Source organism: Pholcus phalangioides, unplaced genomic scaffold (assembly GCF_987345545.1).
Source record: "Pholcus phalangioides strain wild (caught in Gottingen) unplaced genomic scaffold, Ppha-v1.0 ptg000039l_1, whole genome shotgun sequence".
Taxonomy (NCBI): Eukaryota; Metazoa; Arthropoda; class Arachnida; order Araneae; family Pholcidae; genus Pholcus; species Pholcus phalangioides.
The window spans coordinates 1,896,384-1,924,048 of NW_028301625.1; the positions used below are offsets into that span (position 1 = coordinate 1,896,384).

A 27,665-nucleotide genomic window follows, 5' to 3' on the forward strand; every position below is an offset into this window, starting at 1 on the left:
ATTTTTTACTTCGGTTTTTTTTTTCTGGTTTTTATTCATTTTTAAAGTTTCTACGGACTTTTTGCCCAAAAAGTGGGCAAAAAGTCCGTAGAAACTTTATATAAGATACGTAACCAACTAAGATTTTAACCGCTCATCCATAACCCTACATTGCTAGTCATTTGACTTTTCTTCTGCCAAAATTATTCGAAATTGCTCTTCACCGTCTGACTTGGACTTCTTCAAATCGTTCCACATAAAAAAAACTCAAACCAGTTAGTCAACGACCTAACTAGCACACCAACCTTTCTCAAAAATCTGGCAAGAGTTTCTACAATAATTATTTTTTCTCCATCACTATCACGTTCTCGTTTGTGATTGGCTCCGCCATTTTTCTTTTCTTTCCTCCTCCTTTGCTCTTGTTTCCGGTTCATTTTGAATTTGACACTTTTGTCTACAACAGCGAGTAACTCCATCTATAAGGAGTATTTTCACTATTCTTTATTTGCTACTGATGAAGGAACTTCATATAGTTCCGAAAAGCGTTTAGCCGCGGTTCCTTTTTGCAATTTTGGGTCGACATACGTTGGTCTTCCCTGGTATTATCTAACCCAAAAAAGGTAATTCGCTTCTATCTCCATTTCTGGTTTTTTTTCCGTGTTTGTTTCTCGTCACAAACTGATATTCAAAATGTCCCTTGCGAACCATTTCATTCAATTACTCCAAATTTTACACACTTGTTTCTTATGACCTATTTGAGATAACTAAGCTAAGCATCTATTTTTAGATTCATCAATATTTACTGCTCAAAGTATGAATTATTTTTTTTTAAAAAAGGCAAAAAAATTATCCTTTGATTAGTTTAGTCTTTATTTTTTTTCTCACATACCGTTTGACACCTCCTAAAATGCATACTTATAAATGTTTGCGTGCGTTTTCGGAAACACGATAAAAAATACGAATGGATTTCATCAAAATAGGAAACTCGGTGGAAAAATATAGCTCACTTCAGTTTTGCAGTTTTTTTTCAATAAATTATTCATTGAACAAAAATTTTAAAAATAATTTGGTTAGATTCACTGAAATGCATTTATTGTGTATGTTTACGCTATTCAAAAGCATTAGCTGAAAACAAAAACTACTTTTCTTAATTTACATCAATGACCTTCCAGAATCCCTCAACTGCACCACTAGATTATTTTCTGATGACTGTATAATTTACCGTATCATTCACTATCAATCTGATCAAAAACTTCTCCAACATAACCTGGCTTCCATCGCGGACTGGTGTTCTTTATGGCAAATGACAATCAATATCTCAAAAAGGGTTCACATGAAAGTTACTGGTAAATTACTTCCTCTTGAATACTCGTACTCCATCAATAATTTTACGTTATTCCAAGTTCCTCAAATCAAATACCTCGGTGTCATAATCTCAGCCGACCTGCGTTGGAACAAACATGTTGATTACGTTTATCAGAAGTGTCTTAAACTTTTCTTCCTCCGCCGCAACCTTAAACACTCCTCTCTCGGGATATCAAACTACTCTGTTAACAAACTTAAATCTCCCCGGTTCTTTCCTACGCCGCTGAAATCTAGGAACCCTACGCCTCCAGTAATATAGACAAACTCGAATCAATCCAAAATAAATACACCCGATTTGCTCACGACTGCTGGTCATCTTTCGTTTCCGTGTGTCCCAACTTAAAAACGAACTTCATCTTCTCCCTCTCTCTACTCTTCGTCTCATTCCTCGTTTAACATTGTTTTATGAAATTTTTCATTGTGATTTCAACATAGATACCTCTGGTATCTTAGCCAAACCATCCTACATCTCTAGAAGACTCGACCATTCCCTTAAATTAAGACCTATTTTTGCTTCCACTGACTGCTTTAAATACAGCTTCTTTCCTCATACCATTGATGAATGGAACAAACTCCCAAGCTCTATTGTTGAATCTTCCACTATCACTAGTTTTTTGTCTGGTATTAAACAATATCTTTGTCATTCTCAATCGCATCCTCTTGTATAGGGCCCAGGGCCAACAATATTGTATAAATAAATAAATAAAAAAACAAACTGAAATTTTATTAACATACATACACACACACATATACAATATATAAAAACACAAATTAAATACACATATACGAACATAAACAACATACATAGTCCACTTTTGTTGGGTCTAAGAGATCAGTGCGATCCGTCCAAGGCAAACTATACAAAGTATTTATGTAGGTGGCAAACACACCCATAAAGCAGAGTAAAGTAGCCTTAAACACGATTTTCACAATCAATCCAATCACGTGTAAATTTCAACTTTATTACAATTTTAAAATGGTTTCCGAAGCTAATTATTTTCCATTTAAATTATAGAAGTTGTATGTTATTGGTTATTTATATAGTGGGTAATGGATTTCCTCAAAGAGTTTAAATTTTTATCATTTTTTTAAATCACGGTTTAAGTTATAGTAGTTTCTGGGGGCGAGATAATGAAACTGCTTTTGGAAAATGGTTTTCTTGGGTTTGTGAATGCGATAAGAAATTCATCGTCTGCTTTCCGGGTTTGATCCAGTTTTGATTTCAAACCAAGAGGGGTTTCTCTGCGTAAACATTAATATTTCAAACATGTGTAATTTGCTGCGATTGAAGCGAAAATCATCTTGAAAACGAGCTCTATTTGAATGGAACATTGTACGTAATATTAGAGAAATATTATATAATTTTATTTAGAGAAAAATAAAATCGGATTTATAAATTTGATTCATAGTCTCCTCCCCAGACACAGATGGATGCTGAATAAGCGAAAGTACCCAGGCATAATAAATTGGTAGAAGAAAATCCATAGAAACTATATTTTTTAGACCAAAAATTCGAATATTTAATGTAATTTAGTCTATTGCAGATCATCAGGGCATGGGCCTTCCATTTTAAATTTTTATGCATAGTTACACCAAGATATTTTATTTCTTCAGTTTCATGGATTATGGGACAGGAACAGTTCAGAATGCGTACAGTACACACTTGTACGCATTCCTTATTATGGCAATGAATTATGATATTATCAATATTGTTTTTATGGGTATATATAGAGTTTTTAATATTCAGTTTTTAGAGAAATTTCATATATTTAGTTTTAATCAAATTCAACGATAATTTGTTATTTCTTATCCAACTATTTAATATGGCTAGATCATGTTCAGTGTGATTTTTTAATGTCGAAAGATTATTTTCAGTAATTATGAGGGCTGTGTGTCATCAGCATAGCTTATGACATTACCATGTAATTAAAGATATTTTATATTATTTACATAAATTAAAAATAATATGGGGCCCAACATAGATCCTTGAGGGACGCCATTCTTTATAAATAGAAAATAACTTAGCTCAGTATCACAATTTTTACGGCCTGCATCCGGTTTCACAAATAACTTTTAAACCAGTTGTAGAAAAAACCTCTAATTCCTGCGCAAAACAATTTTTTAATGAGAATTTCATGATTAACTGTATGTATCGAATGCTTTTAAGTCTAAGAAAACAGCTAGAGCTTGTTTGTTATCGTTGACTGCTTTATAAATACATTCTGTAAGTTTTAAGATAGCCGTCTCAGTATTTTTGTTCTCCAGAAAATCGAATTGTGTGTCTGTAAAGTAAGAATTTGACTGTAAGAAATGCATAAGCTTTATTTTAACTAAACGTTCAATTACCTGGGAAAAATGGGAAGAACAGAAATTGGACGATAATTATTGAATTAATTTACAATGCCAGATTTGTATATGGGAGTTACTATAGAATATTTAAATTTGTCAATGAATTTTCCCTCAAAAACTGAAGTATTTATCAAATATGTTAGAAAACGGATATATTTGCAAGCAATTTTCAACATTTTAGGCGAAATATACCATCACAACCTATAGCTTTATTATTATCCAATTTTAAAATCGTTTTTCTAACTTCAATTTCATTAAATAGAGTTAAGGCCATAGAATTTTGTTGGTTAAGTGTATATTGATGGTCAAGATTTTCACAGGGTTCATCATTGTTCAGATTTACAAATAATTCATTTATTCTTTCAGCAAGAGTTTTACGACTTTGATCAGGAGGGAGTATTTTTTAGAGGTTTTCCCACTCACGTAGTTATTTATTAGTTTCCATTTAAACAAATGAGATTGCATTTTTAAAAAAATTTTGAATGTCATTTGTCCCCTTTAAATATATTATCATTATAATTAACCTGATCGTAAGATTAGTTCTGATAGACCACTATAAGAACTCAACTGCTCTATAATTTCTAATAGAACTGTTTAGTATTGGCGTTCTGAAAAATCTTTAAATTCCGTAATTGAACATGGTAGTTTAAACAAGAATCTGGTGATATAAGAGAGAGAGAGAGAGTGCAAGGTTGCAAATATTCTATAAATACTCTTCTCAGTCTATATGGAACGTTTAGATGTAATTATTTGGTGGAATTGAATGAAATATTTCATGCATTCATATGTACCTTACACTTCGATTATATTCCACAAATCCTTCAGATCTTTATTAAAGGGAATACAGCTGACTCACTAGAAATTCGCTCATTTAAACTTTCGTACATATTTGCTTTTCAGCATCACTTGGGAAATTCTAATAGTTTTATAATTAAAAATGGTGAAATCGAGCACTTAGAAATTCAAAATCTCAACATGAAAGGACTTTAAAGTTCATACTGTGTTTCAGAAATTAATAATCCATAGTTTCCGCTGCTTGCAATAAAGGAAATAATTAAGAAGTCTATGTGACCTACTCAAATCTATAATCGAGTAAACAGTCATTTATCCTGTCTATATAGATATTGAGCATGGTTGAATGTCTTTGACCAGACAAATCTTGGCTAGTGGAAGGTTATACGTATAAGCATTATTGATAATGCTTTCCAAAGTTTTCTATGAACTCAGGAATGGCTCGAATTTATGAATAGAAATTTATAATGGATATAAATATATGTCTCTGTATCCCAGTTACAAATGACTAATGCTCACATTGCATCAAGTGCTGTAATTTATGTCACGAAGTTGAAATCGTATCTTATAAATATCTTAGTTTTTACGGTCATTTGAGCATAATACCTTTTATGTCATTATTCAAGTATTATTAAGTATCATTAGAGGAATATCAAATTTTTTTCTATTTTCACAGGCAATGGTATCTCTGTTCCGATGGGAATAAAAAAAGCCTTTTTCTCGTTCAAGAAGAGAAAATGCGTAATTAACAAAGATGGTCCATTAGGTTGTCTCGTTCCAAGTGAAACTATGGATGTACTCCAGATTTTAGACCTTGATTGCTCACTTTCGTGTGTTGGCAACGTTAGCTTCGATTTTTCTTATATTTTTGAAATATGGTGATGTAAATAATTGCAGTTATGAATGTGTTTGTTGTACAATATGGCTCTTAATTTAACTGGTTGATTTATATTCAGACAAAATGAGGTGCTTTTTTCATAATATAATAACACCACTTAAGTTCCACTGAATATGAATAGTCGAATATTTAAGTAAATTTTGGATGTGAATTCGTTCATAGTTTTAGAATCGAATTTTGATGAATTAGATTGAAATCAGTTTAGCCCAATTTTGTCTTTTTTTTTGTATTTAAGCTACACATTCCATTCCTTTAGAAAAGAATATAACATAGTACAGCAGGCTAATTGACAATCGAAGTGGATGCGAAAGTGATATGTAGATACTTTCCCCTAGAGCCTATAAAACCATATGTATAACTTCGATACACACATTTTTGCATATTATACAAGAGCACCTCATTTTAATTAATTTCTTAATGAGTTTATAGAGAGAGAAATGTGATTAGAATGTGAATTGCAACAAGCAATTGAAGTTTGGCGACAATAGATGTGGTTGGATTTACATAAAAGTTTCTTATTGTTTGTAGAAGATTGTTAACGAAATGTGTTTCGCTTAACCGCAAATGTTTTCGTTACGGTTGCAATTTTTTTTTCTGTTTCGATCAACTATTTTAGTCATAGACATATTTGAAAGGCATTTAAATGTAGTTCCTATTAACAAACAAAAGAAAAATCCTCGCTTAAAAAACTGTCTTTTAGAGCACAGGGATCTCTCGACATCTTTCAGTAGCCAATTTTAGCAGTAAATTTGTCTCATATAAGAAATGCAATTTGAGAAAAAAAAACTTAATGTATGCCATTTGTACTTTAGTGTTCATTGTACGTTGAATGAAATGCGAATCTTGAAGGGGGAAAAAGTTTTTAGAAAAGTATGACTATTATAATCATATTTGAATCGAGAAGTTAAAACCACAAAAAATGAAAGGTGACATATCATATTTTATAGTGTCAGTATTTAAATGATATGTTTGCCTGCTCACACAGCCTTCGTTGCCATTTAGCGTGAGTACGTTAACGTTCGCTTAGGACACATATTTGAAATAAATTAGTTTAATGAAATTGATCAACGTTAATTATCTTTCAAGTGCCCCCCCCCCCCACCAAGAATATTTTGCGTTGACCCTGACGTTCTTTGTTATGGATTTTGTCCGGTTTCATAACAATAAACATTATACTGTTATATGTACTCAGGACAAATGTCAATTTATATGTATTTGGATGTCTGTTCCGTTTTTGGGTAATAAAAGGTAGTTAGTTTATTATTTGCTTCTGAAAAAATAAAGGTGGCAAAGAATAAGTTAAATCGATGCTCATAGAGCACAGTTCTTTTATAATTAGTTCGCAAACATGTCCAAGGTTTGCTCAAAAAAAAAAAACTAAAAGTGAAAATAAATAGATTGAATAGGTATTAAACCCGGTTTCTCTTGAGGGTTTTATGGACAACTGAATCGTTTGCCTTTTCAAAAAAAACAAACAAACAAACAAAGTCTTGCACAACCGTACCATCTGCAAACAAACAAATTTCCGCTGTGCCTAAGCCTGTGACTGTTACTTTATCATGTAATTGTCGAAACCATATTATATATATATTATATAATATTTCTTTCTTTTAAAAATGAAAAAAAAAAAACCATGGGCTCGGCTCTGAACTAAGCGATAAACTGAGCCAGAGTGGAATTGAATATCGTATTTTAAGGTAATATTTCAGCAATAATTGTTATTTAAATGTACAGTTATTATATTTTGTGGCTCGCCTTTCACTAACTTTGAATGTAAAAAAAATAACAAAAAAAAAAAAAAGAAAAAAAATTACAAAAAAGTGTCTGTGTTTTTTTCTACGAGTGTATTTTTCTCTTTCCTCTGCGATTATTTTCTCTTGTGCATGTGAATGTTAAAAAAAAATTGTAGCAAAAGTTTTGGTATTTGTCTTCCCGCTAATTAGCTTTATTACGGGTGTTCTATGCATGTTTTGATCCGACAAACAAATGATAATTTAGTTCATTGAAGTATCAAACGGCACTGCAGACATGAATGGCATCAAAGCAATGCCTCATCTAGAAAGTTTTAAAAGAGAGAGCGAGTGTTTACCCATTAATTTTATAAACTTCAATACATTCACTATTTTCACTATTGCAATTGAGTTTCTTTAGTTCCAATTGCGAATACTAACGTTATCTCATTTAAACCATAATACTCACGTATATATTAATTCGTGTCGAACACTTGAACTTAGGCCTTAGGAATCATAGCGTTGAAAGCCTTTGTGCAAGAAAATAGTCGAATATTCAATTCTCAATTCTTACATAGTTGTTTGCCATGATTCTAAAAATACGATTGTTGTTAAATTGTTTTATAAGATGTCAATCTCATACCCAATTCATCCATCCAACAACAAAATGTAAAGCAAATCAAAGTGCAATACTTGTTTCCTATTAAAGGATAAGGGATCAAAATATCTGTGAAATATTTGGTTCTTCTTGTGTCCCGTTATGATTGATTAAAAAGTTATTTTAATATATGATCTTCTCATGAGGTTTGATTCACTGTTTTTCAGATAGGCAGTTTTTCTTGTCGAAATTGCGTATCATGAAGCTCAATAAGCTACGACAGCAACCGTAATCTAGATGGAGATTCTTTGTTATTGCGGTCATCGTGAGTTCGAGTTGACTGTGTGATATATAGTTGGCATTTTTCAAAAATGTTTTACCTGACAGGATAGGGTGATTCATGTCATCGGAATTATCCTTATATCTTATATTGACTAGAAAACTGGCAAGAAACCAACAAAAAATTAAATTCCAGTCATGTCTGAAACCATATTTTGGTTAAAGCCTGATCCTTGCCGATTTACATACATCTTTTAAAAATTATAATGACTAGAAATAGTGAAAATTCCAGTTTAAATCCGAACTCACGACATCCACAGAGTCTAGGAAGCCATCATCAGTTGATATTTAATTATTTGAATAATTTTAAGGTGTTTTCTTACAAAAATTATTCAATATATTTAATATTATAACAATACTAATTTCATGCATAGAAAAGACTGATGTTGGTGCTAAAATAAAATAAAAAAACTAAGCAGTTCGATACTATATTTTGCTTATCTCTTTCAATGTCCATCACGCATTTAAAATGTGTTCTTTGCTAACGATGCGAATTATTTTGTATATCAAGACGCACTGAAATCCTGTATGTATACCAATATGCTCTTGCATTATAAACCAATTCATCATGTCTCAAAATATTTTTGCTCATCATATTCCCGTTTGAGCTTTGCTTAAAAATATAAGTATTTTAAATTCGTTGAAAGAATTCGATATCCTTCCACACAGTAAAATAATTCACCACACATTATACAGTGATGATGATTTCTTTATAAATGTTTATTTATACGAATGACCCGCAAAATCATAAATTAACTCAGCATATTTTTTGTCCTATTTTCAAAAGTTTTGATGAATGTATGAGTTAGCGAGAGCTGTAATTAAAAAAAGAAAAATGTATCATAAGTTTAGATTGGTTTTTAGAACTAGCTGCATTGTCTATGTAACCCGTCCTGCAATATTGTATGCATTTCTTCATAAAATATTGAGGTGAAATCACAGTGGGCTTCAATATTGTATTATATTTAGTTGTATTCTTAAGTTTAGTTATTTTACAATAAATGCGCAGTTCACATCCATATAATACAGTGCGTTTTTCCAATCGGATAGACTGATCAATCATATATTATTAAACGTAATATACCTAGATTAGCTTCATATTATCTGTTAAAAATGTGTAATTCCTTAACACGTTTGATTGTATTGCTATGAAAAAGAACTAACAATCACTCTCACAAGTACTGTAATAGCCTGCGATTAAAAAGCCTTCGTTTTCGTTTACTTGCGTGCACACTAAAATCATGCTATGATTCTATATTACATACTAACCATGCCTATACCTGTAGATTCTTTACACAAACTTAACGAATAAAAAGTTCAATCAATCAAATAAAATCAATCAACTTTTAGAGTCAGAATCCCAAAAATCACGTTATGCACCATAGATTTCTGTAAAATTCGATTCTCTCAATATGTATACTGCATAAGACTATATTTAAAGAAATATGAAGAATATACAAAATATATCTCAGCATTTTCAAAAAATAATAACTTTGCAGATCATGGATAAATCAATTGAACCGAGCCATATCCCGATTCGCTTAATAACCTTTACGCTTACGCCAAGCATCCACAACAAAGAAGAAAGCTCAATCAACTATCCGATGCCGAATTCTAAATACCATTTTTTTCTTTCGCCTATTGTTGTCTCGCTATGCCTTTATTGTTGGTGGAAAGTTTGTTACTGGATATTTTTCATTTGTTTCTTAATTTACGCTTTTGAAGCAAATTGATTTAGAAATTATATTTTATTTTGCTTCTCAAGTTCGATTTCTTCAAGTGAGATTTACTTGTTCTTTGTTGTTGTTCGTTTTAATTCAGAAATCTACGCCATATTTGTGAATTAGATATAGATCAGTTCATCTTTCATGATACATATTATATAACTATATGAATATAGTAATTTAAACTCGAAATTTTTGAAATATTTGTAGTTGCTTGCCGCTCTCGTTTTAGCTGTTGAAATTTTGAAATGTTGTACTTAGTGATTTCACTTTGGTAAAGTACATTGTGCCGCTATATGAAGATCTATATAACTACATATTTTTTCTAATCATTTCATACGAATATTGTGTTCTGTTTCATGATTGCAACTATTTAGTACGAACTTGGAACCTTGAGAAAAGTTTTTCGTCTGTTTAACTTGTCAAGAACTTATTTTGACACTTTGCGGGAGGGCGAATTCTATATAGAACGGTGCAAAAATGCATTTTAGCCCATTCTTTGGCTTAGCTCACTGCTATGGCAACTCTACGGAAAGGAAGGGAGCATATAGGAGAAGCCTATAAGTGAAAGCCCTACGAAGAAAAAGTCTTTTCCCCCCATTTAACTCATTCTTGGTCCTTTCTCTTCCTGTCATCTGCAAATGAAGAATAGGAAATGGGATATTGCACCTTCCAGCAGCAGTGGGTTGAAATACAGTTGACGCATAGGATATGAATCTCCTGCTAATGTGTTAAAATATGATTTCATAATTTTTTTAATATTTTGATATAGTTTTGAAATACATTGTAAAAGAAGGGTTCAGTATGATTAGAAAATCCAAAAGGAAGAAAATTAATGCTTATAAACTATGTAAAATGCTGCAGTTAGCTCATATACTCAAGTTCAACTATTGAAAATGTATTGCACCTTTCTTACTGTACGATTCTCATCGATAAATTTTGAATTTCTGAATCTGTGTAGTGTTTCCCATAGGTATGCTCTGGAAATGCAATAATATTTCAAAACAGATTTAACACTCATTTTGAATCCAAGTTCACATAATAACAACAAAAGCGAAAGCGTGAAATCTAGATATCTGTATTTTGGTATGGACCCGTAAAAAAAGATTGCTCGCTTTGAAAACCGTAATTTGTATAATTTGCAATGGAATTTGTCTCTTATGATTTTAATGTTGATTTGCATTCTTTGCATACTTTACGGAGTTGAATAACCTGTATTTTCTTCTTTTTTGCGAACTATCATGTGATGAACTAAAGTAAAATAATGTGATTTTTTTATGACCACAAAAAAATGTGAAAGTAACAATACATGTGAATATTTACATTGTGTAATTGTTTTCAGTCTCTTATAAATACTGACACTATGCAAAAAAGGTGTTGAAAGATTGTTGATGGAATTGAAAGGTTTTCATGATTCCAAGGCTTATGATAAATCCTGAAGTTTTTTGATAAGTCTTCCAACTTAGCTGATTCAATCTATTACATTACTCAAAACCTACTCATAATCTAAATGGTTGTAGACATATTTGTATAGAAATTTATGCATGACATCCAGTGTATCTTCATTCAATACAGATCTTTATTTTTAATTCATTCGTAGACTGAAATACGATAGATTTTGTATGATCCATCGACTGAAGAAAATTATACAGAAAACATTTCTCTTATCATCTTTAATCGCAAGCCATTACATTCAAGAAAAGAGACAGCCATTTATTCATTTTAAATTCGATAAGTTAAAAGAAACTCAACGAACGATGATTATGTTATGTGATATAGTGTGCAATATATTTAATCAACTGGCTGTTGCTGTGAAAAGCGAGTAACAAAAATAGATTATATATATATTTTTCTGTTGAAAATTTTCCCAGCAAAAAATACGATTATTTGCAGTTAGAAAGGCATGAACTTTCTGCAATGGAGGAAGCCATTTTAGTTGCACTTTTATACTCGTCAGTAATCAAAATTGAGGCATGAAGAGCGAGGAACCATTCTTAGTTCACAGCATTCTACCAATACGATAAAATATTTAATTTTCCACGAGTATTGACGGTATAATGTACCATTCGATGGTTCTTTGAGACACTCATTTCTATGAAATAATTTAAGGATGCTCAAATAAAAGATATATAGCCAAGGAACTGGAAAATTATGAAAATGCTTCTACTCGTGATTCATTCGAGTCTTTTTTTGCAACTAATGTGGCGAACCCATTAATGAGAACCATCCTCCAAACGAAAACTGAAGAAGCTTAGCCTTTTCAATCGGCGTCCTTCAAACTGCGATGTCTGCTGATTGTATCGAAAAAATTGTGCAAATAATCTTTTTAAATCAAAGATACTTGGGTATAGTGCTCGGGCCCGTTATTACTCCTTTTCGTGCCTATTTTACACTAGGGAATTCTTCGGTTTGCCGGAGACGAATACTTGCTCTGTCTCTCTCTCTCTCATTAGCCCTTCACTATTAGTTTATCATTGACGATGATGTTCTATATTTCATCTGTGTATATAGACATGCTCTTATAGATCGATTCGAGAGCGACAATCATGTTTATAAATAAATAATAGAATTTAAAACGATGATTCGTTTATTCTTTTGCCTTGTTCGAATGACGTGTGAGAGGTGAAATAATGCATCATTTCTGTATAAACTTACCATTGGCACTCGAATGTTACAAAAAATTTGAAATTATCAACGCTGTCATATTTGATGCCATTCATTTCTATTTTAGAACCGACATCTGTTTTTGTTTCTATATATACGCAAAAATAAATAAGCGCAATCAATCGGTTCATTGCACCAAAAAACAAAGAGCAATCCACGAAACAATATAGAGATAATAGACGCTGGAACCTGTTGCCTCAGGGTACTTGAGCCCCCATGAACTTTTTGAGGGACACTGAGCCCCCCCTTAAGTAATTCATGAAAATACAGTGTAACGCACGACCCTCCCCCATTCCGCGTATGCCTTTGAATACCGTATACATGAGGCATAAGACAACATAGGCTTCCTCAATGTTTTCTTTGTATCGGCGCGTCTGTTGGAAATTGATCAAAGCAGATCAAAAAAAAATTTCTTATTCAATAACGATCCGTTTTATTAGCATTAACACAACCGAATTTACGTCCTCCGTCTCATATGAAATCCAGAAACCAGTGTTTGATTAACAATATTGAAATTGAAAAGCTACTTTATAAAGACTTTTATAAAATTCGCCAGCTAGCCAGCACTATAAAAGTTTTATAAAGATCTTTCACAAAACTTGAAAAAAAAATAATCCTATTGAAGCGAATGTAACCGATAAACGTATTGGTTGCGTTTTACAAGTTTTACAAAACTTTTATAGTGTAATATGCCAGCCTTATTCACTATAAAAAAGTTTCATGCAGTATGCTATGTGTATGAATTTGAAATTGTATTATATTCGATTACAAAAGATTTCAAATGTTCAAAATAACGATTGCGTTCGAAATAGCTTGCAGTATAAATGAAATACAAAGCATATATACAAGATTGACGAATCAGTTTTTTCCAAATAAATTTTTAGATAAAATGTTAAGTTATACGTACATGGTAACCATAATTCAAATAAAACTGCTCGGAGTCATCGGTGGTTCGATATGAGTGGAATGGCGCAAAATTCTGATCTAATAGAGACATGGGAAAATGGATTTCACTCGAAAAATAGTGATGCCTTTTTAGCCTACGCAATAAAAAATTCGCATAAAATCAAACTAAAGCTTTCAATGCAAATTCTCGGTTGCTACATCACAGCACTCTCTCTCTCTCTCTCGTACGTGTAATTCGAATTCGAAATCCTTCTGAATTCTCCAAAAACTCATTACTTGGTGTAACTTTACAGCAGATTTCATTGAGTATAGAAATATGCTTTATTTAAGAACATTTCCGAGACAAAGCAGTCACTTGTTCCGTTAACGCACAGAAATATCGCAATATGCAGAACAGTTTTGCCGCTCCGCAACTTCAGCAAAGACGAAAATGTTAGAGTTCAGTTTCATCCTTATTATTCATTTATTACTTTTTTTTTTTTTTTTTTTACTAAGCACTGAAAAAAAACATTATTTCTCACTATCGGTGAAGTTTTCAACTATTTTCTGCAAAATCCTTTTTTCCGCGTCTTCAAAATCGCCCATCTCAACGAAACCCAACATCGTGCAGTTCTACTAGATCGATGCAGGCGCGGATCCGGGCAACACCACACTAGAGGTACGGTGTTGAGCCAGGGCGATCGGGGTCAAGAGAGACGGGATAGCAGTCCTACTCCCCATAGTTTACGGGCAGAGAACTTACTTTTCTCTCTCTCTATATGTATATATTTTTTTTCATTTCTAGGCTCTAGGGAAAGAAGAGGGACAATCTTTTGTCACCCAGGTGACAGGACGCAACTGGATCAACGCTACTGATCTCTTGGAATAGTGTAATTTTAATTATGAACATGTATTTCATATATCACACTGATAGATTAGCATAAAGCATTTGCAGCATATTATGAGTGTAGATTTATCGCACACCCCGTCTCAGTCCTTAACATTTTTAACACACATTTTACTTTACGGGTGAAGCTTTTCAGTCTCCGTGTTAAAATAAGCGCTTCTTTGCTTGTGTAACCAAGTGCAACATAAACTTGAACGATCGGTTTCGTTATCAGGAAATGGATTAGAGAAAAACAGCTAAAGGATATTAAATTTTCTCTGAAGCTAAACAATATAATCTATATCTATCCAGTATTTTGTCAAAACGCAGATTAATGTTCTAAGAACATTTCCCCTGTTTTGCGATTAAACATTTAGGAAAATCCGATCTGATTCGAAAGGAAATGAGTTTAGAGCAGAGGTTTACGAGCTTACATGTATTCTAGCTGCCCGTTTTCTTTGAAACTTCTAGGCGCAACATTGGTGCGAAACAATATTGCAACCTTGTCGGGGACATGATTTATCCTCACTCACACACTCTCTCATCTCGTCTTTTTTTTATATATTTCTTTCGTCAGCAGATAGGTTAACTTGTTCCTGGTGTGTTATGCATACCATACAGGGTGAAAACTTAATTCCGTTCCAGCTCAAATTGAACTGTTGATTATATAAACATACTTTCAACTAGGAAATAGGGATCGTAGCGTGCCCATATTTGACATGTACTGTATTTAAGTAAGAGCCGTATATGTATAAAGAAACAAAACTTAATTATTTAAACGGTTCCCGTCCTCTGACTTCAAATAAGAAAGTTTTTTGTCCTGTCTCTCCTGAACCCCCAAAAAAATTCTGTTTCCAAGTGGTGATATTAGCTGAGATATTTCAATTCAAAAACCGCTGAAAATGAGGGAAAAGAACAGCATATATTGGAAAATTTTTTTTTTAATGGACTCAAGTTTTCACCCTGCATATACTGTATCCTTAGCTTCTAACACCCCTGGTCCTTTTTTCAAAAATCCACTCTTAAACAAGTACTACATTAATCACTTTGAAAAACATTGCGTCACAGCCCTCCATAGGCATGTCATTAGTGTATCAACATTTAGGCTCTGCTTATAGGGAGTATACAGTAAATCTCTGCTAATCTGAATATCTATATACTGTCAAATAACCTAAAACTGCCATGATACGAACAAAAAACAAATGTGGATTAAGTGATAATATTAACATTAGTCATACAAAGTTTATCTTTTGTATTACTCAGCTTTCCAAGAAAAAAACCAGAGTAATTGACAGTTGATTTATTACAAAACTGTTCAATTTTCAGGAATAATGTTTCACCACATCTGCAAAATGAATTTGACGAAAGCAAATATGGTTTACAATATATTCTCACTTACTATAATCAATATTTATACTACATCAAATCCCGAAATGTAAAGGAAATCAAAAAATATCAGAGACTCAAAGGTTAATATAACTTGAGTTACTCAGAACTAAAATCTTGGGTGTAAATGGTGAAAAAATTAAGTGATGAATAACAACGTTTTCAATAAGCATAAATTTTGCTGCTTTCTAATTTTTTTTATAACTTTCCCTGTAATTATAAAAATTAAAAAAGTGAATCAAACAGTATTTTTCTCAATAACTTCACTAAATATAGCTGGATGCATTAATGACTGACCACTTCATTTATATTTATGAAAAAACTGTTGTTTTTATAGAAAAAGAAAATTAAAAGAAACATTTCATTTTCTCTTTAATTACCCTTTTTTTTAGTCACCTTTTCGAGCAATTTTACTGTTACAAATTTAAAATTTGTTTTATAAATTTGATTAATTTAATTATTTGATACGAGGATGAAAAATAGATCAATTATTAGAATTTAACTTACTATAATATGAAATGAAAAAAGGAATAACAATTAAAAATATGTAACAAAAACCAATTTTTAAACACTATAATTTTAATTACACAATTCATACAAAAAGCATTCAAAATGACAATCAACAATGTATTCCAAAAGGATATATATATTACATTATGTCTCAGAAGCTCTCTTATTTAACTTAGGTAATAATATATACTTAGCTGTTATAAAGTCATAGTAACTTGATATTGGTAATAACAATCATTGTTTAAAAAAAGTCAAGATAACATTCAGGGCTTGCCTGAAAAGTATGAAAATTATATGGTTGGTTGGCAAATTAAAATGCAACATCAGCAAAAAAGTGAAGTTTAAGTGCACAATTGTGGCATCTCTGTAAAATAATAATTAGGACATGTTTGGGACTTGGTTATTTTAGCATATAAAAAGAGGCAAAAATCAAGAATTTGCAATCACAGATATCTCAACAAATTTTCATTTAGATTATATAAGGTAAATAATTTCTCTTAGCAGAAAGGTTCAAATTTTACTAATTGCCTTTATTTATTTTTTTTCGGATTGGGGGACCACACAAAAATATTTTGATTTTCTGCAATTACTATTTTATGGCAGTGCCTCTGTCATAGCTGAATTTTCTTCTTTTAATTCAGTTTCCCAAACTTTTTGTTCCATATCTCTCCCTTTTGGAATTTTATTCTCATCACACCCCCCCCCCCCCACAAGTCAACCCATAGGATTTTATCCCCCCCCCCCAGACCATTCCAGCGCACCCCAGGGGGTGACATTGTCCACTTTGGAAAACTGTTTTAGCTGATCTCCCTCCCCCTTACATACACATATTTTCCTTTAATTTAAAAAAATCAACCATAGAATTTTTATTCCTTTAAAGTATAAAGCTGTATTCATATTCTTAACCTTCGGTTGGGTGCACCTAATCTACGAGATGAAGTAAACTTTTTTTTTTTGTGCCAAAGAGAAGGATTTACCGAGAGAGGGGCAGGGCTTCCAGTACCTTTTCCTGACTCACCACTACTCACACAAAGGTATTGTTTTTTCCTTCAGTTCACTGTTGGTCTGTGAGAAGCACATTAATGGGTGGATGATTAATGATCATCTACCAGATCATATGCCTGATTACGTAAGGAAAAATGTTTTTGATTTCTGAAAAAATTTACAAATTTTTTCTCAATATTTTTTTATATATCCGCAATGGTTAGTACACTTATGTTCCAGAACCTAATTCAATGATATTGATCGTTATTTTCTATATAATCTGTGAGACAAATTGCACCTGATTGTGCTCCTGAAAAAATAATAAATTAGAAATATTGAAGTTTTGTTATTGAAAATTGCAAGGAAATATAAAAAAAGCTAATTAAAAACGTAAATATAACCTCATTGAGTGTAGAGTTCAATTTGATAAGCTTTCCTTTAAACCTAAGGAAAAATCTCATTTCAATCTCTCAGATGAGTTGAGCCCGGATGTGTAAAGTTTTATATTGCACCTGATCAAAGGTTAATTTAACTTCTTGGAATGTTTAAATTGGCAGAAAAACACACCCTTTTTTTAAAGATAAATCATAAATTATTAGAAGTGATGCAGAAAATACAAAGCACTTTAGTAAATCCTCTCTCTGATTGTAATATTCACTACACTACTTCACCAAACACCAACTCTGGTCATATCGCTATATTGCAATTTACTGCCATTAATGAGGTGGATTGGAAATGAAGGTGCCATCTATTGGTGGTCACCTCAAGTTCATTAGGGAAAATATTTTATCTATATCCTCCGTGACAGTAACCTTCATGGTGGTAGAGGCGAGCATCTTACCACCATGCCACTCTGGAGCATATATTTACTAAACTGGTTTGCCTTAATGTTTTCGAAAACAATACAACCACACAAACAGAGTCATACAATATTTAAACAACAGCAAATATTGATTCGTCCCATATCCAATGAATAAATTAAATACCTCAAGAGAATAAAAAACATGTTGGGTAGCATGTACCTAATAAGGAAATATGCAAAATAATGAATTTTTCTTAATAAAATAGTTGACTTGAGTATTATAAATAAGAACTATTCATAAAACTGTTTGAACCAAGCAACTCAGGTATGAAACCGTAATGTAATGCATCACACTATATTGTAATCTCCATCATAAAAATATTTTTCATATGCATTTTTGTTCATTAACAGTTTTTGTTGCAACATTCTTTAATCTATTAATCATATTTTTATAAACTTGAAAGCATTACAAAGAAACTACTCGTAAAACGTCATAAAGAATTGATACAAGAAAGCTTTCAGTGAGGCATAAAATTGACAAAATACAATAAAATGTAATAAAGTTATTACAGTTGTATTACACAAAGCTTCAATACTTTAGCAGAATTAAGTAAAATTATATTGTCACAAATTATCAACATATCAAGTATGAAAATAAGTGATACAATATCAAGATACAAATATATAAAAATATTAAGAAAAATGTGACAGAATTTAAAATTTATATTGAATGACGCAGAATCATTTACAGTGAATAAATGTAATTGATTTTCATATCTACTACACAAACGAAAATTTGGTACAAAACATCCAAACTACATGAAGCTAAAATATAAAAGATATACTCTTTACACTACTTATTGAAACGCTTTGTAATTTAGAGTGATAAGAGGCTCTCTCTCTCTCTCTCAACAAAGACAGACACTGAACACATTGCACACCAGCTTTTCACAGCTAGCTGTACCTAAGGGAACCAAAACCTTTTTGGTTCTGTGTATAGAAGCCCAAATAATCTTGAAGGTCTATAGGCATTACATAGGGGAAAAAATGAATTCTTAAGATTTTTCTGTAATGTGTCTATCTACAGTGTTTCCCTGAAAATGAAATCCAGCCAGAAAACAAACCCTTGCAAGATTTTTCAGAATGCTTGTAATATAAGCCCTGCTACAAACTGTCTCGTCAAAAACCTCAAATATTGCTCTTCAATATAAAAATTCTCATTGAAATACACACTTCAATTGCATGCAATGTTTAAAGTGACTATGTTATACAAAGAATAAATACTTAATATAACTGCAAAATAATTTTCTACTCTCTACAGTTATTTTGGACAATTTATATATGGGGTTTTTTCTTATAAAATATATAATTTGAGTAAAGCATAGCACTGACGAAAAACTATGGAATAATTTGATATTCTTCAATTCAAGATGATTCTTGACCTTCCAAAATATGTATCGTAACATGCAAAACAATGCTTTGGGTATAAAGTCCTGTGTGCCAGCTCTGCTTTTATCAAAAATACACTCTAAAACTTTGGATTTATATAACCCGAGCTAAAAAATTTTTAGGTGAGAATAAATGAGTTTATTTAGTGTATTAACTGAGATGCTGAGCGAGAATTTTTGTATGGGAATAAAATTTTGCGCAGACATCAAAATACATGTTTTTTCTTGGTAATTATAATTCAAAATATAAAACACTTTAATCCACATAAAAGTAAGTGTTTTGTTATTTAACATATCAGGTTAAAAGCTATTTGACAAGTTTTTGACTGTTTTAATACTGACTTGGTTTATGAAGTCAAAAACCTAACCCTCTGATGCTGTATCAGACAAATAAACAGCCCTATTCTGCTTAGCAAACTGAACACAGGTAATGAGCAGTTTAGATAAATAAACCATAAAATTTTATATGCTCTAGACTCATTTATGTTGAAAAATTCAAAATTGCAAATTATAATTGATATTTTGTTTTCATTATTGTAGTAAATTAATGTTTAAAAATAAAACATTGTAATATGCAAAAAAGTAAGTTTTTCATCATGTCATATACCTGTTGTGTTCAAAACATTATCCAAAAGCATTGCTTACGGTTTTTGATGGTTTAAACCAGTTTTTGACACATTAAGAACCCAACCCTGTCATTAATTATGAAAAAAATATCAGTTCAAAAAAAAAAGGTCAATAGCTTCAGCCAGATAACATTTAGTATATCTGTTGCAACACATTGATCAAGACATTGAATTTTAAAATTATATATTAACCAGTCATCTGGCCATGATGTGTAACTCTGTCATGGTAGCATAGAGCAGGGCTTGAGAAATCCCAGATGCCTGGTCACCATGGTAACTAAAAATTTGGCATTGACACCTAACTTTTTTATGTATAAAAACTGAATTAAGGTGTGAGGAGAGCACAAAATTACCGGAAATTAAGCCAGCATGTTGCTAGCATAGAAAGTGATCCCTAAATCTCAAACATGTCAAAGAATATCCTATTTTGAATCAATTTTTGTTGAGAAAATATAATGCTTGGTGCCTATGAAAATTTTGCTGCCATCTAAATTCTTTTCTGATTTGTCAAGCTATAGAATAGAGGGAAATTAATAAACTAGATGAGTGGTTAAATGGCAATAATTATAAATAATATTATTATGAGAGTAATTAAAATGATAATAGACATTAACTGAATATTTGAGAATACAAAAGCAGGCACCTTTGTATGAAAAGAAAGAATGCCTATGACTCTTGATATTGTAATGAACAACCCATTCAAGTTCATTTGCACATAGCAATCCATGACTGTATTTGAAATAAAACGAAAATCAGTGAAGAAACTTTACGAACCCAGCTTGCAAGAGGCTGTAACTCAGGCAATGAATTCAAAGGATAAAATCACTGACAGAGGTGTTGCCAATGCACTACAAGCAGATTACACAGACAAGAAGTGCTTCTAATTCAATGAGAGCTCTATTGCTGAATATAAGGAAATGAAACCAATGATTCTACAGGAAATGGAGCTGCAAGGAATCAAGCTAAAATTCAGGGTTTGGAGATTTCCAAATAACATTGCAAGAAAAGATGGCATCATTGTATTTGAACAAATACTGATTTTTGAACATGAAAGTAATAAATAAATATACATTTCTATATATGAAAAAAATGAGACATCTCTGGAAAAGTTTTTTAAAACAAATTTGTTACAAAATCTTGTATTATTTTCAAGGGTACACAGTATCATTTTATTGATTATTAGTGTGAAACATACACAAATACGGTTTAACATGGTCTGCTCATTGACGCCAAGGATTTGTGCCTTGAATAAATTAGCATATTTAAACATTCTTTTCAAGACAAGTACAGACATTCCACAACCATTTCCTTTTCTTACTATTGCTATCATTGACAAGTTATACCTTCCAACCTGATCTCAAAAAGGCAAAGAGTACTTGCTATATGATCTTGACATCAGTTCTGATGTTGTTCCCAGTTTTATATCTGTAATCAACGTTATAAAAAAAGCTCTTTAAAGTAGGTTTCTCATAAAAAAATTATAGTTGTTTAAACCTAGCAGAGCACACGTGCTAGAATTCAGACTCTGGGGCACACGGGGTGGGGTCTATAACAACCCAATGTTAATTCCACTAATATTATTTAAATACAGGGAGATTAGAACCATTCATGGCTGCCAAGATCATATTCAACCGTCGCAATCTGTCCTCATAAATCAGTATAAATGGTTCTAAAGAAACTGTTGAGAATTTTTTTTTAATGTGAAAACATGTGTATAGCAGCTCACTAAACCCTTGTTAGTTTTCCTTATCAAAAATAATTTATGACCAAAATGATACTTTTTTTTTTCAATGGCACTAGAAAGATAACTAACTTTTAAACTAAGCAACTGAAAAAATAAAGTTCACACACGTGGGTTTTGTGTTGAGAGGGTGAATTTTTTTTTTCACTTTATGAAAAGTGGATCTGATAAATATCACAGGCACACACATTGCTTTCTTAAAGATGGGTTATTTTTATCTTTGGTAGGTTAATTTCAATGTAGCAAGGACATTCGAAAAAAATGAAAAATAAGTACATCGAACTACGTAAGATGCAAAAAGTGATTGTCAAAAAATTTTGCTGTGAAAACAATTCCTTTTAAAATTCCAGCAGTCACACTTATGTGGGACATAGGCATTTTCCTTGTTACAGTGTATCTCTTACATACACACGACCACTGAGAGGTTAAAAAAATACCCAACTAAATATATGCATTCAGATATTTTTGTTGTAACAGAAAATAAGTTACACACAACCATGGTTTTACAAGAAAAGCAATACATGAAATCAGAAAAAACAAGTAAAGGAAAACTGAACCAAAAACAAAAAAAAGCAATAAATATATGACAAGAATAATAATAGATCCTACCATAATACCATGGGCAGAGATACAGGGGGGGGGGGAGCATCCCAGCATCAAAGGTGGAGTCGACTGATCTAATGTATATATGAATTGACATCATCATCTTGCCCCCCCAGCAATAATGACCGTGCCCCCCAGAATTCCAAGTCTATCTCCGCCTATGAGCAGAAGCAATGAATGTGCAAATTTCCAAAATGTGGTGCAAAACGATGTTTAAATGTTTACTGTGCTCATGTTATTCTATGAGTGTGTTTTCCCTAAAATGCTTTGTAACCTGCGTATCAATGGAGTGTATTCATGTTTCTGACAAAACTTAGATAACAAAATAAGGAATCCAACCAGATGATAAACCTAAAAAGTGAAAATTCTCACATTCATGCTTCTGGCACAAGGAGGGGGGGGGGTGATATGAATGAGATAATGTAAAAAGAAAGCACCTCAAGCAAAAGTATCTTGGAAAAATATTTAAAAAACATCAGAATTCAGCTCCAATGAATCGATGTACAAATAAACTATAAACTGTTTAACAATTTTCAATTATAGCTGGTTTGTGTCTCAATGAATTTCAGAAAAGTTTCTGAACTCAATATTACAAAATATGTTTCATTCAAACAATCAACACATTGGCTATACAAGCATTCCTTTCATTTCTCTCTTCTACAACTATTTCTTAATAATGACTTCTAGTTTGTTGCCATCAACATCAATTCCATTCATCTCAAATAAAGCTGCTCTTGCGGCTTCTGATGACTCATAACACACAAAACCTACTGATTTAGAACCACCCTCACTTGCTTTAACACTGACACTTGAAACTAATCCACATTTGGTAAATAATGTTCGAAGATCTTCAGATGAGAATTCTTTAGGAAGGTGTTTAACATACAAAACGATTTTATCATTTTGTTTTGGTATTTCCACATCTGCAGATTTGCAAAGAAGTTTCTCTCGCTCAGATTTCTTTTCAGCAAATGTAACAAATATCTTCCTGCCACATACCTGCATACCATGCATAGTTTTTATTGCTTCAACTGCAGCTTCATGTTCTGCAAAATCAACAAAGCCATATCCCAATGACTTTCCATTTTCTCGTTTGATGCTAACACTTTTGATAACTCCAAACGATCCAAATAATGACTTCAGTTTATCTTCATCAATAAAATCTTTAAAATTTTTCACAAAGACCAATGTTTTATTCTCTTTTTGATCTAGGTTTTGCGAAGCAGCTGCACCTTGACTTTCTCTTGAAATTGACATCTCTGATAAATTCTTGCTAATCTCACCTAATTCGAACCCTAATAAAGACAAAAAAAAATTCCACTCAAAGAAAGATACAAAATAAAAAATATCAAGAAAACCATAGGCAAGTAACTTCCAATGTAATTTCAATCTGTAAAAATAAGTAGTGAGAGCACCAGATAGCTGTTTCTGTGTGACATAATCATGCATACCATCAGTTGTGACATCTGGACCTACTGTAATCCTATCTTCAGTAGAACAAAGAAATTAATCTGTTACAGTGAGGACTGTTTGCTTGAATTAGAACAAAAAACTATAATTTTTCATTCTCAAAACTTAGTCGAATATGTAGTAGTTAACAAAAAACTTTGAGTCATTATTGGTTTAACTCAAAAGATCCCCCATAACATTGAAAGTTCCATGGCCATGTGAAAATTTTTGATTTAAACAGATATTTGATTTATCATGAACTGACTATTTTATGGATTAAAATTACATTGGAGATTCTTCACCTATAACTCACTCTCCAAACAGTTCTCTTACCCAAGAAAACCGAAAAGCAGACTGCCCGAAAGAGTACCGGAGGCAAGGCCTCCCAGGTCAAAATTATTCCTAAATACACAACTAAATGAAAATTCAAAATAGTATTGTTATTTGCACATAATACATAATTATGGTTGCTATTTACTTAGAAAATGTTCAACAATTTCATTCTCATCTTTTACTTGTACATTTTTTTTTTCAAACATAGAGTTGTAGTCGAGAATCTCTCAACAATCCATAAATTTGTCTAGAAAAATTACATTTGAATTTTTTAATGAAATCCATACCAAAGAAAAAAAATACTGAACCTTATTGTATGAACAGAAAATTCTGCATCTAAATTTTGTAAAAATCAGAAAAAAAATTAATCACTTCAATGTTGAGTCGAAAGTCTTTTGACAAAAACAAAAAAGATAGCAAACAATTAACTGTCAAATCAGTCATGAAATAGGCATTATGAAAAGTGTACAAATAAGTCAATACTTTTTTGGATAATCTTTGGATTGTAGTACTTGGCATATGCTCGATGATTTTGATCCATGGTCAGTTGATATTTTTGCAAAGAAGAAAACTGGAATAAAATACCCAAACTCAAATAGCTTTGAGCTTTCACTCTTCTATTAAGCTCAATCCACAAATGCTTAATACAGTCGAGTTTGGTTATAACTTACCCCCAGGTGATTCGAGAAGTGCATGTTATAACTAATGTGTGTGTTATATAAGCGAGGTCTTGAAATTAGCTTAGGTAGCAAATACAAATACAAGGCCCAACAGGCAAAATGCCCAACGAGGTGGCTGAGAAAAAGATGCCCATAACAAATATGGATGTCATATATTTCAAAAATACAGCAACCCAATTAAAAATGCAATTACAAAAACTAAGAACAATATATATACATAAAATATTATACTATGCCCGTAAAGAATGCTTATGGTTGTCTTATTCAAAGTATGGATAGTTTCTCGATTTACCCCAACATGTTAATCGTATTTTTTTTTAAACGTGTCAATTGTGTTAGAATTTACGACCTCCAGGGTAAGCTATTCCATTTATTAACTCAATTCTAATAGAGAAAAATTTCTTGCAACACAATAACCTAGAGCTCTCCCTTACCAGTCGATACTGGTGTCTCCTTGCAAAAGCAGTCGATTGACAAAGCGTACTAATATTTATGGTCGATCCGATCCTTCCCATTGAAAATTTTAAACACTTCAATCATATCTCCTCGACACCTGTGTGTTCATCCAATGTAAATATATTCAAAAAATGTAGTCTGTCTTCATAACTCAAACCAAATGTGCTAATAAGGACACTGTGCTCTTCTCTGCACCCCCTTTAACTAAGTCTGTCCCTCTGTAGGTATGGTCTCCAAACCTTACAGAGTACTCCAGTCCAGGACAACTAAGAATCGGAAAAGCGGACAAATGACTTAAGGAGAACACAGACCTTTTTGAAAATGAAACCAAGCATTCTATTTACTCTTTTGACCAATGCTGAACAATGTTCAGAAAACCTAAGCCACTCATCAATGAGAATTCCCAAATTGGTGACCCCAGTTGCATCCGGGATACTGACACCATTCAACTCATAAGAGAAACATGGGTTGTTTGGAGCAAAATGAGCGACCACGCACATGCCGCTGTGGTGGTCGAGTGGTTATAGTGACGGACTCGCAATGCGAGGATCCGGGTTCGAACCCCACAGTGGTGGTCGGCTGAAATTGGTTTTCTGTGGTTCCCAACTTCAAGGCGTAAATGCGAGCCGATCTCCCCGTTAAAAAGTCTCGCCACAGAGAGCAACAGTCCTACAACGATAAATCATTCAATCATAACGCTTCACTCATAGTTAGAAAAACTGATGGCAGCACTACACATAACAAGCATTACAGAGAAACAAAAAATTTCACGTCAGGTTTCACTACACGTACACACACATTCCCGCACGTACCGATTCGTTGGGGGTTCCGCGGGGGGGGGGGTGCATGTGTGGTGTAGCAGTAGTAGGTAGGGCCTCCAAAAAATGGCTCGGGGATCCATGATGTTCTTAAGTCAGCCACCTCGTTGGGCAATTTGCCTGTTGTGGCATTGTATTTGTATTTTTCCACGTTAAACTTCATGCTCCATTTATTTGCCCATGCTCCAATCTTGTTTAAGTTTGTCTGGAGCTACTTTCTATTGCTTTGATTCCAGACTAACCCATTAGCTTCATGTCATCTGCTAATTTGCTAGCAATGCCATCGATACCCTGATCAAGTTTATTGATAAAAAGTGCAAAAGTATGGTGCAAAGGACACTTCCTCGAGGAACTCTACTTGTGACGCCTGTCCAATCAGAGAATTCCCATTCACCATAACTCGTTGTGACCTATCTCTTAACCATGATTCTATCCGATTCAGCAAGTTGCCCCCAATCCTAATCTCATGTAAAAATGCCTCAACAGTTTAGCATGTTGGACCCGATCGAATACCTTCTGGAAATGATACCCAAAGCCCCAGTCACATAATCATAGAAGCAAAAGAGTTTAGTTACACATGACTTCCCCTTCCTGAACCCATGCTGATTATCTAACAATACATTATTCTCATCTATCCAGTTCACCAATTGCCTTTTAATAATAATTTCCAAAATTTTCGAGAGGGAGCTTGTCGAACTTAATGGACGATAATTGGGCACCGCTTCTCTACTACCCTTTTTAAATATCAGAACAACATTAGCAAGCTTCCAATCCCTTGGGATGATACCCTCAGCAACACTACTCCTGTATATCTGTGCGACTGGCCCCAACAATTCATTAGCACATTCCCTAAGGACCCTGGGATAGATATCTGGTCCTGGTGCTTTGCTTGCACATACATTGTTTTGGAAGATTTAGGACCTCCACGTGAATATTGTTGAGGATTTTATTTTACCCAGGGCTCCCACTCAAAAAAATTAGAAAAAGTAGGATGGGGAGGGTACCCTCCTTAGACAACATAATCATAGCATAACAAAAAAATCCTAAAAAAAATTATTTCACATGTAGGAAATTTCATCCTGAAGTTTGGCAATATAGTTTGGATCCCTATTCGGTGGATTGTAACAAACCCCTACAATAAGTTTATGACGCCTTTTGTTTTCAAGCTCAACCCCCATATAGCTTCAACATCACTTTTCTGCACGTTACACTCTCTGGCTTTCAAACATGATCTCAGGTATATCAAGACTCGAACCCCCCTTTCCTATCCAATCTATTTCTTAAAAAAGTGTTGTATCATGAGATGTGTAAGAAAGATTCATCTGCATAGTTTGCCCAAGATTCTGTAATGGCTAAAAGATAAAGGCCTACCATAGATATCAGTTTCTAAGAAATCTTTCTTATTACTGAAGCTCCTGGCATTTATTAATACACATTTTAATTTGCCTTGTGATTTAGTGTCAATCGAGCAGCCATCCAAGTCAGAGGTGGGTAATTCCCCATCCATATTGTTATTATTATCAATAACTAACCTGCATTCCCGTGTACGTGGTCTAGGAATGAAAAACCTGGTCTGATTCTATAGTAAAACTTCCAGACGCAACTACTATTTAGATGAAT

At 32.7% G+C, this 27,665-nt stretch overlaps 2 protein-coding genes across 5 annotated transcripts in view; one reads left to right on the top strand and one right to left on the bottom strand.

Annotated features, from left to right (window-relative positions):
- LOC149065448 (uncharacterized) overlaps nucleotides 1-11,363 on the top strand; it is a 153,905-nt gene extending 142,542 nt beyond the window's left edge. The window contains exon 2 of the mRNA XM_089253789.1: nucleotides 5,162-11,363. The gene's annotated coding sequence lies outside the window, so the exon portion shown is untranslated. The remainder of the gene's footprint in view (nucleotides 1-5,161) is intronic.
- A 5,463-nt stretch (nucleotides 11,364-16,826) lies between these two features.
- The window catches only part of LOC149065449 (polyadenylate-binding protein 4-like), a 46,105-nt gene continuing 35,266 nt past the window's right edge, over nucleotides 16,827-27,665 (bottom strand). For all 4 annotated transcript variants that reach the window (XM_089253528.1, XM_089253530.1, XM_089253529.1 and 1 more), the window contains one exon: nucleotides 16,827-23,604. In XM_089253528.1, the coding sequence (XP_089109654.1) occupies nucleotides 22,973-23,604 (632 nt within the window). In that variant the 3' untranslated portion in view covers nucleotides 16,827-22,972. The remainder of the gene's footprint in view (nucleotides 23,605-27,665) is intronic.